Source organism: Labrus mixtus, chromosome 7 (assembly GCF_963584025.1).
Source record: "Labrus mixtus chromosome 7, fLabMix1.1, whole genome shotgun sequence".
Classification (NCBI taxonomy): Eukaryota; Metazoa; Chordata; class Actinopteri; order Labriformes; family Labridae; genus Labrus; species Labrus mixtus.
Genome location: NC_083618.1, coordinates 28,387,058 through 28,404,031, shown reverse-complemented (window position 1 = coordinate 28,404,031; position 16,974 = coordinate 28,387,058). Strand labels below are relative to the sequence as shown.

At 43.9% G+C, this 16,974-nt stretch overlaps 1 protein-coding gene across 3 annotated transcripts in view; it reads left to right on the top strand.

Moving 5' to 3' along the window:
* Positions 1-14,329, top strand: part of setd5 (SET domain containing 5) — a 35,338-nt gene extending 21,009 nt beyond the window's left edge. For 2 of the 3 annotated variants that reach the window (XM_061041494.1, XM_061041493.1), the window contains exons 5-25: positions 1-59; positions 188-375; positions 550-588; positions 672-962; positions 1,988-2,136; positions 2,246-2,363; positions 2,490-2,599; positions 2,724-2,973; positions 3,170-3,253; positions 3,382-3,543; positions 3,634-3,993; positions 4,087-4,347; positions 4,654-4,771; positions 5,076-5,305; positions 6,194-6,250; positions 6,371-6,847; positions 7,266-7,358; positions 9,876-10,210; positions 11,185-11,306; positions 11,395-11,477; positions 12,709-14,329. In XM_061041494.1, coding sequence (XP_060897477.1) covers positions 1-59; positions 188-375; positions 550-588; positions 672-962; positions 1,988-2,136; positions 2,246-2,363; positions 2,490-2,599; positions 2,724-2,973; positions 3,170-3,253; positions 3,382-3,543; positions 3,634-3,993; positions 4,087-4,347; positions 4,654-4,771; positions 5,076-5,305; positions 6,194-6,250; positions 6,371-6,847; positions 7,266-7,358; positions 9,876-10,210; positions 11,185-11,306; positions 11,395-11,477; positions 12,709-13,281 — 4,159 coding nt within the window. In that variant the 3' untranslated portion in view covers positions 13,282-14,329. The remainder of the gene's footprint in view (positions 60-187; positions 376-549; positions 589-671; positions 963-1,987; positions 2,137-2,245; positions 2,364-2,489; positions 2,600-2,723; positions 2,974-3,169; positions 3,254-3,381; positions 3,544-3,633; positions 3,994-4,086; positions 4,348-4,653; positions 4,772-5,075; positions 5,306-6,193; positions 6,251-6,370; positions 6,848-7,265; positions 7,359-9,875; positions 10,211-11,184; positions 11,307-11,394; positions 11,478-12,708) is intronic. The other variant, XM_061041496.1, reaches the window with a different exon arrangement.
* Positions 14,330-16,974: the final 2,645 nt, after the last annotated feature.

Below are 16,974 nucleotides of genomic sequence, written 5' to 3'. Positions count from 1 at the left end.
CGGTCTGGACAGGAGGAAAGGAGGAGAAGGCCAACACAGAAAAACAGAAAATGTCTCAGGTACACTGTCCCTCTCCTCTCTTTTTGTTTTTGTTTTGATGTAAATTCATATAATGCGATATTCGTTGCTATGTAAAAGAAGAACATATTTCCCCGTCATGTTTGATGATGACTTTATTTTATTGCAGCTGGAGAGAGCAGTGCCACTGAGAGTGGTGACGAGGAGGTATCCCCCTCCACCATCTCCTACACGGCCACCCAGCATACGCCCACCAGCATCAAACTGACTGTCAACAGGGTGAAGAGGAGCAAATCCAAAAAGAGGAAGAAGAGCACGGAGAAGGCCCGTGGAACGCCAAAGGGCAAGAAAGTCAAGGTAATGATACTCTAAGAACTGCGGATTAGCATCAGTCAAGAAATTATTGACTGCTTCTGGAAAGCCCATTTAGGAACTCTTACAAGCTGTCCTCAAGATGACTTCCTCAATTTGTTTTCGATTGGTAAATAGTTTCTGCTGTGTCTCAATGTGGTTTCATTTTCTCTATTTCAGGCTTTCAGAGAGGGTTCAAGGAAGTCCATGAGGATGAAGGTAATATCCAAGTCAATCTGACATATTTGACCCTGAAGTTTAGCATTTCTATTAGCTCATGCTTCCCCCCTTTTTTTGTTCAGAACTCGACAACCGAAGCCAGTGTTTTAGACGAGAACACGGCAGAGGGGTGGGAGACGAGGATCCGCCAGTGGACGGACCAGTATGAGGAGGCTCTGGCAAACCAGTACAGTGCCGATGTCCAGACACTTCTCCAGCTTCATCGTACTGCCAGCAACACCGTTTCAAAGACTGAGAGCGGTGCCACACCACCTCCCTCCAACACACAGATCCACGCCTCGGTGGACACCATGGACACCATTAACCTCACGGAGCTGGCCTGTAATAACACAGTGCTGGGCTCACAGATGCAGGTCAGTCCCATACATGCACTTTGACACCAAACGTTACATTACCTCAACTGCTTTCACAAAAGGATGCAATGAGATTAGCCAGTTATAATGAAGCCAATTAGTAACTGAAGAATTTTGTATGACTTGCTTGATTCTTACCGCAGTGACTTGCGACTTGCTTGAGACTTATTTGTTACTTGTACATGTGTGACTTACTCCCATTTCTGCCAATTACACACATCATATAATTCTTTTTAAATGACAAATCAAGAGAACAAGAGAGCTCGCCATCCAAGAAAAGACCAAATTTAGCAAGATCACAATGTGTTTGCTCGTTTTTCAAAAATAAAGCCCTGTCACATTTTTCCCGTCTCAAAGGGGAAATTCCAGCCTGTTTAAATCTTGGCCCCATTTTAACACACAGGAGGGCCTCAATGACTAATAGGTTCAAACAGTTCAGGAATTGCTCCGATGGATTGCTTCTGCCAGTAACAGCAAGACAATCTTTTAAGGGCTGCGACATAATCTGAACCAGTGAATGTGACCGATTAACTAACACGCTTTGTCTCACATTCTTATTAAAACCTTCTGACAACATTACAACAATTATCCCTACAGAGATGGACCGTTGTATTGTTAAAGGCTTTCTTTTTTTACGAGCAACAGCCATAACAGCTCTCTCTTCAAAGCCACCCGCTTCAGTGCTTTTACTTCACATCAACACAGGACTGTGTACGTCTTTGTCTGGCTCAGTGGGTTGTTTTGTCTGTGTTGTTGTGTGACTTTGGGGATCTGAAGCAGATTGCAAATTACATAAATAATGTAGAGCTCCCAAATATAACCATTTGAGGAAGAGATAGAGTTGAGCCTCCTGTGGTCTGCAAAGTAAAATTACTCTTTTTGTCTGTAGAGTTTTTGGTTCAAGAAGAGCATCTTACTGTGGCTAAAATTGGCAATTTTATCATTTCTTAAGTGTTTTCAAATTTTACCATGTTTGAGCTTTGTCTGCATTAGCAAATGAGTAATGTAGTATTGGCTGTTTGTAGCTCCAGTTGGGGCGGGTAACACGGGTGCAGAAACACCGGAAGATCCTCCGAGCCGCCAAGACGCTGGAGCCAGACACGCTCATCATCGAATATCGGGGGAAAGTCATGCTCAAGCAGCAGTTTGAAGTCAACGGGCACTTCTTCAAAAAGTAAGACATCATGGTTTTCTATTTTCCGTTAGTTACACCCACAAAGACTCCACTGTTGTGGAATTTGTTTTCCTGGTTTTTCATACCGTGTGTCCTCTTTCCTCTCCAGACCCTACCCATTTGTGCTGTTTTACTCAAAGTTTAATGATGTTGAGATGTGTGTTGATGCGAGGACGTTTGGAAACGATGCTCGCTTCATCAGGAGGTCGTGTACACCCAATGCTGAGGTCAGACACAAAGCTTCATGTTTGTCAGTTATGTTTCTTTCTGTTGTTTTGAGTTGTTTGATCGCTTTGAACTTAAGGCTTCTTTAATAAAACTAAGACATCTACGTCGTGTGTTTCCCTCAAAAGGTCCGGCATATGATTGCTGAGGGCATGATCCATCTATGTATCTATGCTGTGAGTCAAATTACAAAGGACGCCGAGGTCACCATTGGATTTGACTACGAGTTCAATAGCTGGTGAGTAAAGCTCGATATTTTCCACCTGCCCTTAAACAAATCACTTGTTTGGGTGAAAGCATATTTTTAGCGGTATGTCACGTTCTCCAGTGTAATCTTCTCCTCTCTCATCACAATCTACCAGTAATTACAAAGTGGACTGTGCCTGCCACAAGGGCAACCAGAACTGCCCGGTGCAAAAGCACAACCTGAAGCCCAGGGAGAGCTTGCTGAGTCCGCCCTCCCTGCCGCCTCCCTCCTCTCTGGTCGGCGCTGAAACCCGGCGGAGAAAAGCCCGGAGGAGAGAGCTAGAAGGCAGCACGTCTGGGGACAGCAACCAGACCCCGGACCAGATCCAGGAGGCCAAAGACAGCATCGGGACCAGTGATGCAGAGGTCTGTGTGAAAAATGGTTACACATAATAAAGTCTAATAAAGGCATTCAGCTTCATTCAACGCCAAAAACAAGAGACCGTGAAGTATTCTAAAAACTGGGAGTGTTTTAAAAAAAAGTTTCTACCAGACAGCCGTCATTGCTTGGATGTCAGAGGTTGGGGTTTGTTCCTAACATGTTGCTTTTCTTTACTATTAGGAGAGACTGCTGGACGAGGTGAAGGGGGAAGATGGAGAGGAAGGAGAGATAGATGAAAACGGGGTCGCAATCTCCAATAAAAAAGTAAAATGTTTTTGATATTTGTTCAACGTAATCATCGATTCCAGTACCAGCAATAAACGAGGAAAAACTGACTGTGAAGTAAATGTTTCAGATATTTCATCCTCTCTTTTGTCTCTGACTTAATGTAGACATGTAACGCCCTGGAGAGACGGCGGAGGAGAGTGGGAGGAGCAGACGCAAAGGAGGAGGGTGTGGAAACTGAGGACGGGGCAGGAAACCCCGCAGGGAACACCGCCACACCCAGCAACGCTGGAGTAGGGATCAGCACGCGACGCGCCACCTATGTAATGGTCAGTAAGGAAAATCAAAATCCAACTTTCCGTCGATCTTTCTTTCTTTTGTGATTTTCTAATATATGTTATTGAAACCTTCAATCACAGGACCCACCATCCAATGAAGAAAAGACTTCATTAAACAACCTGACCGCCCCAGCTGCTCCCCCTAAACCTGCACGACCAACCAAGCCCCGGCCCAAAAGTCGCATCTCTCGCTACCGCTCCAGCTCGTCCCAGCGTGCCCGGCGGCAGCGTCAAGCCCTCGCACAGCAGGCAGCTGCTGCGGCCGCCGCAATGGCAGCCACACCGTCGTCGGGTGATCAGGGTGCTGCTCTGGATGAAGAGGGATCTCAGGGCCCATACGGTGCTGAACAAGAAAACAGTTTAGGTCATCTCCTTGATGGAGACGGTCAGGGTCTGAACTGTATTAATAGAGGCAATTTGCGCTACCCCAAGACAAAGAAGGTAGGAGGCCGTAAGACTTTGTGGACATTATTCGTCTTGTTGTGTAGCTGTGTGAATTCAGAGCTGATGATTTTTATTTCTTTCTGCTCTCAGTACCTGGTTACTGAATGGTTGAATGACAAGATACCTGCAGGGGACAAGATCCACCAAGAGGTGCCCGTTGAGCGCACGCTGCGGATAACCACCGACCCCACAGTGCTGGCCACCACCCTCAACATGCTGCCAGGCCTCTCCCACTCATCGCTCATCTGCACCACACCCAGACACTACGTTCGCTTCGGCTCCCCCTTCAACCCTGAGAGAAGCCGGCCGCGCCCGCTCCAAATGGACGGCACTTATGGCTGCTTTAAAAAGGTGAGAGATGCAGGAAGGTGTGACTAACAGGCCAGGTTTTTATTTACACAAACTTTAGAGAAATATGGTACATTTCTGTCTGCACGCCCTTAAACAAGTTGTCAGAAATCTTGTCTGAAATACAATTGGATGTATCAAAGCATGACAGTTCATTACAACATCATTCTACAAACGCTTCTTCTTTTGTAAAAGTGGACTTTCATAGTTGTTGTGCTCCGTTTAATGAAGATACATTTTAAAGTTCAGTCAAACATGGTCCGTCTAGAGTTTACTGTTTGTTTCTAACATCGCTGTTGTCTCATGCAGAGATGGTTGAAACAGCTGGAGGATGAGAGCTGCTCAGCGAGTGTGGAGGACGGCACAGAGTCAACCTCCTCCCAGCAAAGCACCAGTAGCAGATCCACCCCCAACCCCCTCTCCACTGGTATGTACATCCCCACCTTTGTCCATCTTAATCTGTTTTCACATGTGCACATGTGCAAGACTGCTCCTGAAATCCTCCTCATCTGGTCGCTCACACATCAAAGGGGTACACTATTCCTGTCAGACAGGACGGGGGTGGGGGTCTTCTGAATCAAGACGTGGTGTAAAAAGAAAATTAAAAGTTGAAAAGAAAAATAACTATGATTAAGATCCAAAATGCTACATAGGGTGATGTCATTACAATCAAGAAAATAAAAACATTTTCCTGTTGATGCTTACCCCTCTTTATTTTTCTCAAATCACAGAGGTTAACGCACCTTTCAAGAAGCGCCGTTCCAAGTATATGTCAGAGATGACACCAGCACCGCTGGACCACCTGCTTCGCCCGCTGTCACCCATCACACCACCGCTCCCAGACGACTCCCTCCACCGGCTGCTCCAAACCCCCTGTGGCTCCCTGCTGCCAAACGGCCTGGTCTACTCACCCATGCCCTCCCTGCCCGCCAGCCGCTGCAACACACCGCTGCAATTTGAGGTAAGGCGTCCATCCCAATCAACTCCCAAGATATACAAATAAAGTCTCTGAGCTCACATGAATTAAAAAATACAGAGCACACTCAACCGTAATACAATATTTCAGATGCAAGACCGCAACAAGACTAAAAAGAGACAGAAAAGTTAGCAGCTAAATGTCCTTCAAAGTTTGTTTTATCCATGTAGAGCAGCAGCGTATGGATCAACAACGGACGCGTTTCAGCACTAGGACTTCATCAGCATACTGGCCATTTAGCGTGCTGGCTTTTTGTCCCTCTGAATTAAAAACGATCCATTAGTATTTTTAAACAGAGCCTCTAAATTCCTCTCTCAGACATCAATAGTGTTGCCAAATCCAAAGAACATTAAACTGAAACAGCTGTCCTACATTACCTTTTCCAACTTATGAGTTAATTGTATATAACCTGGGGGTGCAATAAGTACAATTTGGATCATAACTTTGAGTATTGGATTAGCTCGTTTTGATAAATGAAACTGTTAGGTGGGGTGATTCATCCTGTGAGTACTAAAAACCTAAATATTCGCACACTTCTTAAAAGTCTGCTAGAAGGGGGAGTGGTCTTTTCTCTTGTAGCCAGTTGGCGAGAGGTTGCTGCTACGCTAACCGTGTATCTAAGAGACTCGAGTCCCTTTGGGTATATTTAGTGTTTATAATTATGTGGAAGTATATCTAGGGCACATTCTTAATTATGAGGATACACTACTGTTTGTATACGGATTAACCTTTAAGGCTTGACATCATTAAATCTGTTTTGGATTAAAGTCTTTGTTATGAATGTTTAGACTTTAATGAACCCAATTGGCTTTTAATTCGCCTGTGCAGATTGTCTGAATATAGTTTTCTAATCGCCTTCGCTCGTCTGTTTAGAACATATCATCCCCTGAGGCGTCTCCTGTCCATCGACCAGAGTCCATCTCTCCTGAGGTTTGTTTACATCTCTCTCCTTCTCTCATTGACGCTTAATGCAAACGGTTCAATGCTAACGACCTTCAATTCAAAATATGGCTTTTTCATTTTGTCCTCTCCCTCTTGTGTTTTATTCAGCCGTGTCTGCAGACGGACTTTGATGTCCCTCGGCCCCAGTTCCCCGACCTGTCCCTCCCCTGCAGCCTGGAGAGTCCCGTGGCTGTGACCTTAGATGACTTTCCCCTTCCCGGCGGCCCCTCAGGCCACGATTCGTCTTCTCTAGGGGCCACTTCCCTAAACCCAGTGTCCTGCCCCTCATCGGACCTCAACCCTCAAAACAGGGAGCAGGCCTTCAGGACAGAGTTCAACCTCATATACACCTGCTCGCCCCTCAACGCAAACCTGGGAAACCCTGTTGCCACAGACCGCCGCCTCTCACAGTCGGAGGGAGGCTTTTCCCCGGCGGAGTCCTTCCACAGCTCTATAAGCGGCCAGGGGCTTATGGGAGACGTGGGCCCTGGCTCCATGTCACCCTACGGCGAGCCTCATTATGGGGGTGGCTACCCGGATAGTGGCACGCCTCCTCACACCAGCAACCCGCCACAAAAGAAGAAGGCAAGTTCCCCTCGTCTTAATTTGCGTGATAATCTGAAAGGTTTTCAGGTAAATGTTGAAGCGTTGTATCTGTTCTCTCAGGCAGTGTGCTTTGTGCAAACTGATAAGCCAAACTTCATGATGTGCTTCTTCCCTTGCTCTGTCTTTGACCTTTGTCTGAAATATATGATTGGTCTTTTGTGTCGGCTGGTCAAATCCAAAAGCGACAAGCATTTAAAAACCGATTTAACCATTTTCTGTGTATACCTGATGATTTCCACTTTATAGCTTTGACCATTCCTCCTCCTCCTCCTCCTCCTCCTCCTCCTCCTCCTCCTCCTCCTCCTCCTCCTCCTTCCCTCTCCCCTCATCCTCTCCCTCAGTCGTTGCTCCTTGAAACTTTTTGCCAAGTCTCTCTTCCACTTTTCTTCCAAGGCAGAGGGCCAACCAGCATACCATTAGTCTGCTGACAGGGAAGCCAGATTACCAGGCTATAGCTGTAAGAAGTGAATACAAGCCAGTACAAAATATGGTGAATATTCTCCCTACAACTACATCTTTAGAAGTGTGCATGTAAATATTGTTTCTCTGCATCTGCATACAACACCCACGCCATGCACCGACGGCTCCGCCCCCCCCTCCTCTCCCACGTACCTACATCAAATTACGACGCAGCAGTTCCAAGTTACCTTTATGCCATTTCAGTCAAACTCATCAAAGAGTGTTAAAGGTTCATCCATTGCCTTCAGCACAAGAGGCCAATGGTTCATGAATTCTCATGATGGTCGTGAGATGAAGCCATGTGTGTCTTTGCTCCATCTCATCCATGGCTCGTTTTCAAACTGTGATCATCCATGTCTACTGGAAGCAGGGCTAAAACTCCCTAATGTTGGACATTAGAAAAGACAAGCTCGGCTACAACATGGGACGTTAACAATGTCACACATTAACCCAAACGGAAGGGCAGAAATACAGAGTTGAACCTGAAATAGATGGGATTTTTTACACGCAGCAATTTTGGCCCAGAACTCATTATGAACATTTCTATTATAAAAGCAAGAGTAGACAATTTATTGGAAATAACTCTAGTCGTCCTATTAGCAATAGGTAAATCAAAATCTCAGGCAGAAAACAACTAAACCTACGGCTTTTAAAAGCTTGTATTAAGTCTCTCTAATCTTTATATTCTGACCTCGTCTGACCCAAGTTTAGACTGTCCACCTGCCCGTCTACCTGCCTGCATTTATTAATTTGGATCCCCACTCCCCCACTACCCCACTCAAGTAGTTTCTACTCTTCCTGGGCTCCACTCGTCCAAACAAAAATCCACACATGACATTATTCAAAGGTCAAGGCAGAACAGAAAAAGACAAACATAGCAATAATAATTAACACAACAGAAATGATAACAACTCAATAATAGGCCAAGTACAAATCAAGAAGATAAAGATGAACCTTTTATAAATCATACAGGTCATCTCTCATGTGCCCACATTACATCTACACAATCAATAAAATACAGTGTTGGACAAACTCTTATAATTGTTGTTTCTACTTAAAACAATGTAAAGCAACACGTTGGCCAATAAGACTGTTCACAAGTTTAATAATAGTTATGGTTCTCAATAGAGGTGGGAAAAAATTGATTTATGTAAAAATGGAGATCCTTGAAATAGATTCATAACTGGTCTGATCAGTCCATCCCTGCTAAGTGCTAAGGCCAGCTCTTTAACTTAGTAGAATGCCAAATAGAGCAACAAGAAATTCATCCAGTCTCACAGATGACTGGAGTAGATCCTGAAGTATGTACTCATTCAAAAATAGACTTTGAATCATGAATCCAGAATCGTTTTGAATCCAAAATAGATTCTGAATCGAATCGTGATACACCTTCCAGCCCTAGTTCTCAAAGACGTTGATTTTCATTATCAGTAATGTTTTCCATCAAACGGTGTTTCAGCGGCACAGAAGAGGAGACTCATCAGAGACTTTTCTGATGCAAAGCTGCAGCTTCAGTTCCACCTGAAGTGCTCGTGACAAAACAAACATAACACATAAATATCTAAAGCCTGTAGAGAAGCAACTAACGATTACTTTAGATTTCCAGTAACCCATGGACTCTTAATTCAGCATCACAAATGACAAGAAGCTGGAGCCACCAAAGTTTTGACTTTTTTTGCTTGAAAAATGTGCAAAACCCTTCATTGATGACATCCTCTTCACAAACTGACCAGGTGTTGGTTACCTGACACAGGTCAAATGTGTCCCAGAAATGCCTCAATGCAAATATAGCAGGAGACCCGTGGGATCACTACACACCTGAGTGGTTTCTGGTGGTTGGTAATTTCCCAACCCTGACAAATCTCCCGACGACAACACAGCTGACCTCTGCATACTCCTGTAAATATAATCTTAATGTCAGGATGCAGAAAAGAGCCGTCCATGTCAGGATACGACCTGCTGTCATTATCCTGCTCCCCTGCCTCTTTCATATCCTCCATATTTTCTGTATCATGCCAGCATTAAACCAGGAAGAGTGCTTTCATTCTCATTGTCAATAGTGGAGGTGTGTGTATAAAATGTTGGTGTGTGTGTGTGTGCTCGATCTCTCTGTGGATATCTGTGTTTGTGTCATTGTTATTTCGGCGTGGTTGCATCATTGCGTGGTGCATTTTCAAGTTGCCTGCTCTGTCGTCGAAGCTTCAGCTGCTGTATGTTACTAACATTCAGAACACAGTTTTTATACAGTTTGACGGATTCTACGAGTAGATTAACGGAATGAAACAGGGATGCGTAGTGTCTTTTTCCATGTTAAAGGTTATCTCCATGGTAACGAAGGTTTGTCATATTGAATGTTTGTGTAAGCACTGTTTCCAGGTGAGTCCTCTCTGGTGTGGTGCATGCGGTCTGCTCATCACTCAGTGAAGTTTTTTGGTGAATGATGCAGCCCAGCATCGGTGTGAATGACATGAGGTTGTGTGTCAGACCTGCAGATCAGACTTGTGTCAGTCCCACGTCGTTAATACTCCTTCTCCCTCTGCGGCCGCAGGTGTCTTTGCTGGAGTACCGTAAGAGGAAGCAGGGCAGCGGGCGCGACCTGGAGCTGATCGGAAACAGCTCGTCTATGGGCGGCACCCCCACCCGGCCCAGCTCCCACTACAGCCAGGACTCCCATCATCCCCATCCCCATCCTCACCCTCATCCCCATCCTCATCCTCATCAACATCCTCATCAGCAGATGCAGATGCAGCCCCTGGCCTCCCCACAGAGCTCCTCCTTCAGCTCCACAGCACACACACCCTCCATCCCACAGGTAGAGGAGGTCAGCCCTCCTGACCACCAGGGCTCGTCAGGGCAGCCCAGACGCCAGGACAACAACCAGTGGTGAGAGGCCGACTATGATGGCTCACTAAGTTCAAGACTGAATCCAAATTGAGTCCACACTCAGTTATACACACTGTGATGCCTTCACTGTCTTACTGTTAAGTCTACAGTGTTGTGAGAATGCATGGCTTTATAAACTACACAGTAGGCCTTCAGGAAATGAGAAAAATATCCAATAACATTTTTCAGTTTTACGATCTGAAGTGGGATTTGCAACATGACACTCCTGAATCCAGATGAATCCTAAAATCTTAGTTTTCTTCACCACTGAACGGTCAGATAGCTACCGTATGCTTTAGCAGACTGCATGGAAATGTTGTTATAGTATGAACATTATATCCATCAGGTAAAAAGGGATTGCTTGTTGATGTAAAATCAGTTTCAGACTTTTGTAACGTGTTTTATGTGCTTGGATAATGATGACATTCTGATTCATTTAACTGCCCTAATGGACGCAGACTCAAAGGCAACGATATCAAATACTAATATGGATCCATAAACATTTCACTCTGTCATCATTTTCCTAAAAATAACTTCTGGTCATGTTTTAATAAAATTAACATTAAACATATTCATTCTACGTGATTTGGGTTTTCATAATCCTCGACCTAAGATACAGATCTGATGTGTAGTTTCATTTTTTATTGTTATTTAATCAGTGAGGTTTCATGCTAAAGCCTGCTACAAATGGTTCTCGCTCAAAGTTCATTTAGGCCTCTTCTCTTGAGAGCTGGATGAGTTTCCATCACCGCTTTCAGAACATGCGTAAAATAATGTTCCTCAACTGAGACAGTGCAGACATTTGGATTCAGGCTTTTTTCAGTGCATGTCCCAGAGAATGTTTTAAGAAGTTAATTTGAACACATACTGATATAGATTCAAACATATTTTAAAGCTTGGTGATGGTATTCAGGACATTTATGAAAATGTTCAGTTCACTGTAAGATAACCTGTCTATTCATATCTCTTCATAGGATGGTTCCCACGACTGTTGAACGTCTCAGGGAAGGTCAGGGGGTTCTGGAGCGAGTGCTACGAAGCATCAAGATGGAGCGTAATTACAAGAGGGGTGACGGCTCTACAGAGAAGGAGTCTGGTATGCAGCCCTCATCATAGAATACTAGAATAACACAGTATGCTATCTTAATAAGAATCATTCAAATATGTTGTGCATCAACTTCCAGATGCAGATCGATACGACATGCCGGCGGCGTCCATGGCCTCTCCCATGAAGAGTCCTCATAGATACAGTCCCTCTGTGTACCAGGTACCCCATACAAACCATTTATCATCTTTTCCCCAGAGTATTTGTTTGTGACAATGATATTTGTTTTAGTGTCTATTTCTGTGTTGCTTTTAAGATCCAACAATCTCTCAACTTCAACGACCTCGTCTTTAAAGCATTTCGGCAGCATTCACATTTGACTTTAATTTGTTGCCAAACATTCATTTTGAATTTAAAATTGATGGAAAAATATTAAATTTTTGACCCGCAATATTTTAAAGATGGTGTTTGCATCTCAAACCCTCTCATAAAGTGGGAGCATAGGACATAAAATCTATCACATTGAAAAGAAGAAATCAAGTATACCGCTTGCTCGTTTCGGTGATGCTGAGCAAGAGTAGTGTGCAGGATGTTTTCTTTTAAACTTGACTTACAATATTAACATTAATATTCAAATGTAAAGTATGGATCCTACATTTTCATCTGCTGTTATTGTCTCCTGTCTGTTAATAATCCATTCCATTGTAGGACATTTAGTAAACTCCTGATTAGCCTTCATCACTAGTTCAGTATTTAGTCCATGCAGACTAAACATTTGTCAGTCAAATCCGATCAACTGAAGCCAGATGTTTTACTCTCAGGATACGTGGCCATGAGCCCCCGCTGTGAGTCCGACATTAAAACATTAATGGCTACTTTCTCACTGTCTGTGGTCACGTCTTCATCCAGTGAAATAACAGACTTAAAAACACCTGAACTGAAGCTGAAGTTTAGTTAGGAGCAGCTCAGATGACAAGCTAAGGAGCATTCAAGAAGCACAGATTCTAAACATGAAACTATTTTTGTGCAGTCTTCACCACTTGTATCACAAAGTTTTTGTTTTAGTGATGAGGAGACCTCTGCAGATAATTTGTCTACTTGTGGACTGAAAGTGTCAGTTTAAGAGAATCACAGTCATGTTGTGGTTGACTTGCTTCTTACACGGCGACTCTGCCATAGAAAACAATTGCAGAGATAAAAATAACAATGAATGGTTAAGTAACTGACAATACTGATGATTTAAATCACCATCTTTTATGGAGCAACGAGTACATAGATATACAGATATTTATTCACTTTGTTATAAAAGATGCAATCCTGTAGTGACCAGCGTCATGAATACTTGCATGATGTAATCACAAATGTCTTCCAGGTCACTTCCTCCTGACCTAACATGCAGCCTCAGAAATGGTGTCATTGTCACAAACGAGTGTGTGTGTTTGTGTGTGTTCAGTCATCAGAAAGCCACCGTCAGACCGACAGCCCGTCATTCCTCCAGCAAACCTCCAACTCTCCATTCCGGGGTTCCTGCAGTCCCTCATCGGGCCAGAGCTTCCATCCGCGCCTCTCCTCGTCTCACCCAGGAATGTCCCAGGACCACCACCCTCCTCCCTCCTACCCCAGTCACCCCACAACCTCCTCCTCAGACTCCAGGCCACCAGGGGGCTCCCTTCACCAGCACAGCGGCAGCAGCAGTAACGTGGACGGGAGCCACGGCTACAGCAACAGTCACTTAAAAGCAAGCCTTTTGAACAGCGGCGGCCTGGTGGGGTCTCCCAGCCCGGGACCTAGGGCTCATGGGCAGACTAAACTAGACTCAGGCGCCCAGGCCTCCAGAGGGAGTCAGCCGCAGGCGTCACGTAGCCTGAAGTCCGGCAGCCCTGGACAGACAACGCTGCAGGCCGGCTCCAGGCTGCTGTCGGCCTCTGGACAGACACACTATCCACAGAGAGGGACGAGCCTCAGCCAGTTCCAGCACTCCCCCCTCCAGGGACCCGGAGTAAGGACACAGTCAGGAAGCTTTTAGGACCTTTGTCGAGTGTGCGTATGTATGAGTGTTGGTGTGTGTGTGTGCGCGAGTGTGTGTGACGCTGTGTACCTCCTCGACCCCGTGAAGCTGCGTTGAAATGGGGCTCAGGGAGTTTGGGGAGGGGAAAATGTACAGACCTAAGAGAAGCAAGGACTTCTTCACGGATTTCTCCTTTTCTTATTTTCTGTCTCTTCCTTCTTTATTTTCAGAAAAACTTTTAAAAAAAAGAAAAAAATGACCACGTTCTGCTCAAAACTGATCGTTGACTCTGGACGTCATTACAGAATCAGTGGAAAAAAAGTGATTTGGACTCTGAAAAAAAACCAAGAAATCACATGTAACTTGAAATTTTCCCCCCCAGTGTTTCCTCATGTGCCGGACTGTGCAAACAGGCTCTATTATGTCTGGAAAGTACAAACTTCCACACAAATGTCTGTACAAAGTTATAAAAAGTCGTACCTGTTGTCATGGTACCCAGGTTGGATAAATGCTGAGATGTAACTGAAAGCAAGAGTTGTTTTATTTTTGTTTTGTCAGCGTTCCATATTTTTTTTTTTTTTCTGATTTGGCACGTTGCTGAGTCTGTGCTGCAGTAAACAAGTGTTTGATTTTGGAAAGGGGGAGGGGAGGGGAGGGGGGGGGGAATGATGCAAGCAAAAGCGACACGTTAATCATCCGTTTTAAAGATGCATTAGAGAGGCGGGGGGGAGGAGGAGGAGGAGGAGGAGGAGGGGGTTTCTCCACCCCGATAGGATCATTCCATATGATTACCAGCTTCTGTGTCCTCACAGCGGACGCAGAAAAAACAGCCCCGTGTTTGGTTTTCTCGAGGTTCTCCGTCTGTTCAGATATTCTGTTGATTTGGGGTTCTCTTCTGTTCTCTCATCCCCACTGGACTTGTTTTTGTTTTTCACATTAGGACTACTTCACTGTAGACTTCTGATATTGTACTTGAGACATACAGGTCTTATGATTCATGGTGCTGCATTCTTGTTTTTTTTTTTTTTTTCCAATAAATTTGAAATCCAGTTATGTTCCCCACATACGGCTGCATTCATCTTGTCATTATATTTTCTGTTCCTCCAAATTCATACCAATCAGAAATCATAGGGGTGGGGACGTGGGGATGCATGAGTCTGCAGGATGTCTTTAAATATAGATGTGTTTTTATTTCTGACCAATCCTTTCATTCCGAGGAGGCGAAGGGATCTCTGAGGGAGAGTTTGGATTGTTGGTGCGGAAAAAAAACAAAACAAAAAAGCTGCTAAGTTCTCCTGTGAGAGCTGCCTCCCTTTTTCCCCACACAATGCTGTATTTTTGTTTTTGGTCTTTCCTTTTGAACCCCCCCGAGCCTCACAAACGGACTTGTAAGAAGGAGACGGCTCTCCTGAGCGCAGCGCTGGGACCTCAGAACGATGTTTAGCTGGCAGCTCGGCGGCAGCAGCAGGAGTCGCCCTCTCTCTCTCTCTCTCTCTCCTCCCGATGAAACTTTTGTTTTGAAGTGGGGGGAACAAAAACAGACGCATTTGTGTGAAGACTTCAAAGACCGAGGGGCCCCCCCGATCATGAGGCAGGACCCAAGAAACCCCCGAAACTCCAAGTCGACATAAAACACAGAAGGGTTCTCCTCGTGTTACATGAATGTTTGAAAAAAAATAAAGTTGTGACCCAAACTGAACCAGCACCTTAGAATGAAAGAAATACAACCTACAAAGACAAACTAGGAAAACATGTATGACTCTTGTGTACTTGTACAGAAAGAAATGTGATATAGACTTGTATGGAGAAAATATAGTACACTGAACTTATCGCATGACTTTTTGTTTTTAGGGTCTGAGTGACCGACCGTGTCAGTAGGTTGGAAGCTAATCTGTGAGTCTATTCCTCCGAAATATCGGACGCTGCATTCCCTCTCTCTCTCTCTTCATCTCTCTCCCTCTCTGTCTCTCTATCTCTCCCTGTCTGTGTTAGTTTTGGTTTGATTTTTACACAGATCATAGAACTCATTATTTCAGTCCCCCCCCCCCCCCCCCCCCCCCCCACAAAAGGTTTAAGAAGCAAGAAATGTAATGCATTTTGATAATAAAACAAATCATGATGGTAATGTATTTTGGAAACTACCATTGTGATGTGTCATTTGAGGGAGTCGCTCTTATGTTTTCGCTGACGTCAGCACGGTCTTCTGACTTCTGTGTGCTTTTAACACTGCAGGTCACACCTACACATTCACACACTGATGACAGAGGCTGCTGTGTGAAGTGTAAATCTCAATCATACACATTCACACGCTGCCGACAAAGGGAGCAACTTGGGGTTAAGTGTCTTGCCCAGGGACACATTGGACATGTGGCTGCAGGAGCTGGGGATTGAACCCCCGACCTTCCTGTTGAGAGACGACCGACTCTACCACTAAACCGAAACCGGTCTTTCTGCAACCAAACATTTAAGTTCCCTTCAAATACAGTCCAGTCTAGTGAAGTAACACATCAATCATCTTCTAATCTCTAATAGATTAAAGAGAATAAAAAATGGTCTTTCAGTACTTTTTTTAGGTTTAAGGTAAATGTAAGTAACCCATCATAAATGAATTAAATACACATTAAATTACATCAGTTTTCAGTCAAAACAACATTCAAGTATTTTCTTCTTCATTAATCATGTGTTGGGCTGGTTTCCTTATGAAGCATCAGTTCTGTTTTTTATCCACTAGAGGGCGACATTGAGCTACAGAAGAAGAAATGACTACAGGTCTACTTGTGATTATTCTCTTCCTCTTTGGATTTGATTAGGAAGAGGGGGGTTTACAGGTATGAACTTTAATTTGGTGTTTCATTTCAAAGGTTCAAAATCAAAGTGGAAATGTAACCTTTGTTCATGCATCAGCTATAAGAAGCTTAAATAACAAACGCAGAAAGTTCGATTTTTTTTTTTAGCCCGAGAGAAAATGTAAGAGTAAAATTACTGATCTGTTAGAGCGATTCCTTCTGTAATATATTTCAGGAATAAAGGTGCCTAATTGCCATATTTTAGCATTCAGAGAATCTAAAGAATGAATTTGAAGTGTAAATAAAAAATGTCAATCTTCAATCAGAGGAAAAGCAGAGGAGATTTTAAACTTGACTTGAGAACTTTATTAGCATAAAGTTAGAAGGAATGTCTTGTTCTTCATTCCCTCCACAGATTGAGAAGCTTAAATGTTGAAAACCTTTTAACTGTGTTAGGGCCTCTCCGTTAGTGATTCAAACTCCATTAGTTTTTGAGCGATTCACCAAGATCATCATTTACGAGAAGCCGGACAACAAAGCGTCTTAATAACCAAAACACAGAGTGATGAAAATCCGTAACTCATCACAGGGAGATCTATTCTGATTTAAATTATTTTAAAAAAACTCTGTGTTAGGGATGGAGGATTAATTGAGTTTAAATTTCAATTATGATTTTTGCTTCCCACGATCATGGAAGCAAGATAATCGAGATTAAACGGGGGCTGCGCTCATTTTGATCGTAGGTTTCGTCATCTCTCTCTGGTAAATGTTTCAGAGTGTTTGTTGTTATTTTTTGAGATCATCACCACGACCTGATTAACACAGTTATAGTTCTTTCACACTTGCAGAAAACTCCTGATATTTCCAGGTGGAGCCGTATGTGTGAATGCAAAAAGACACATTTTTAACTCGGAGTTTCGAGTAT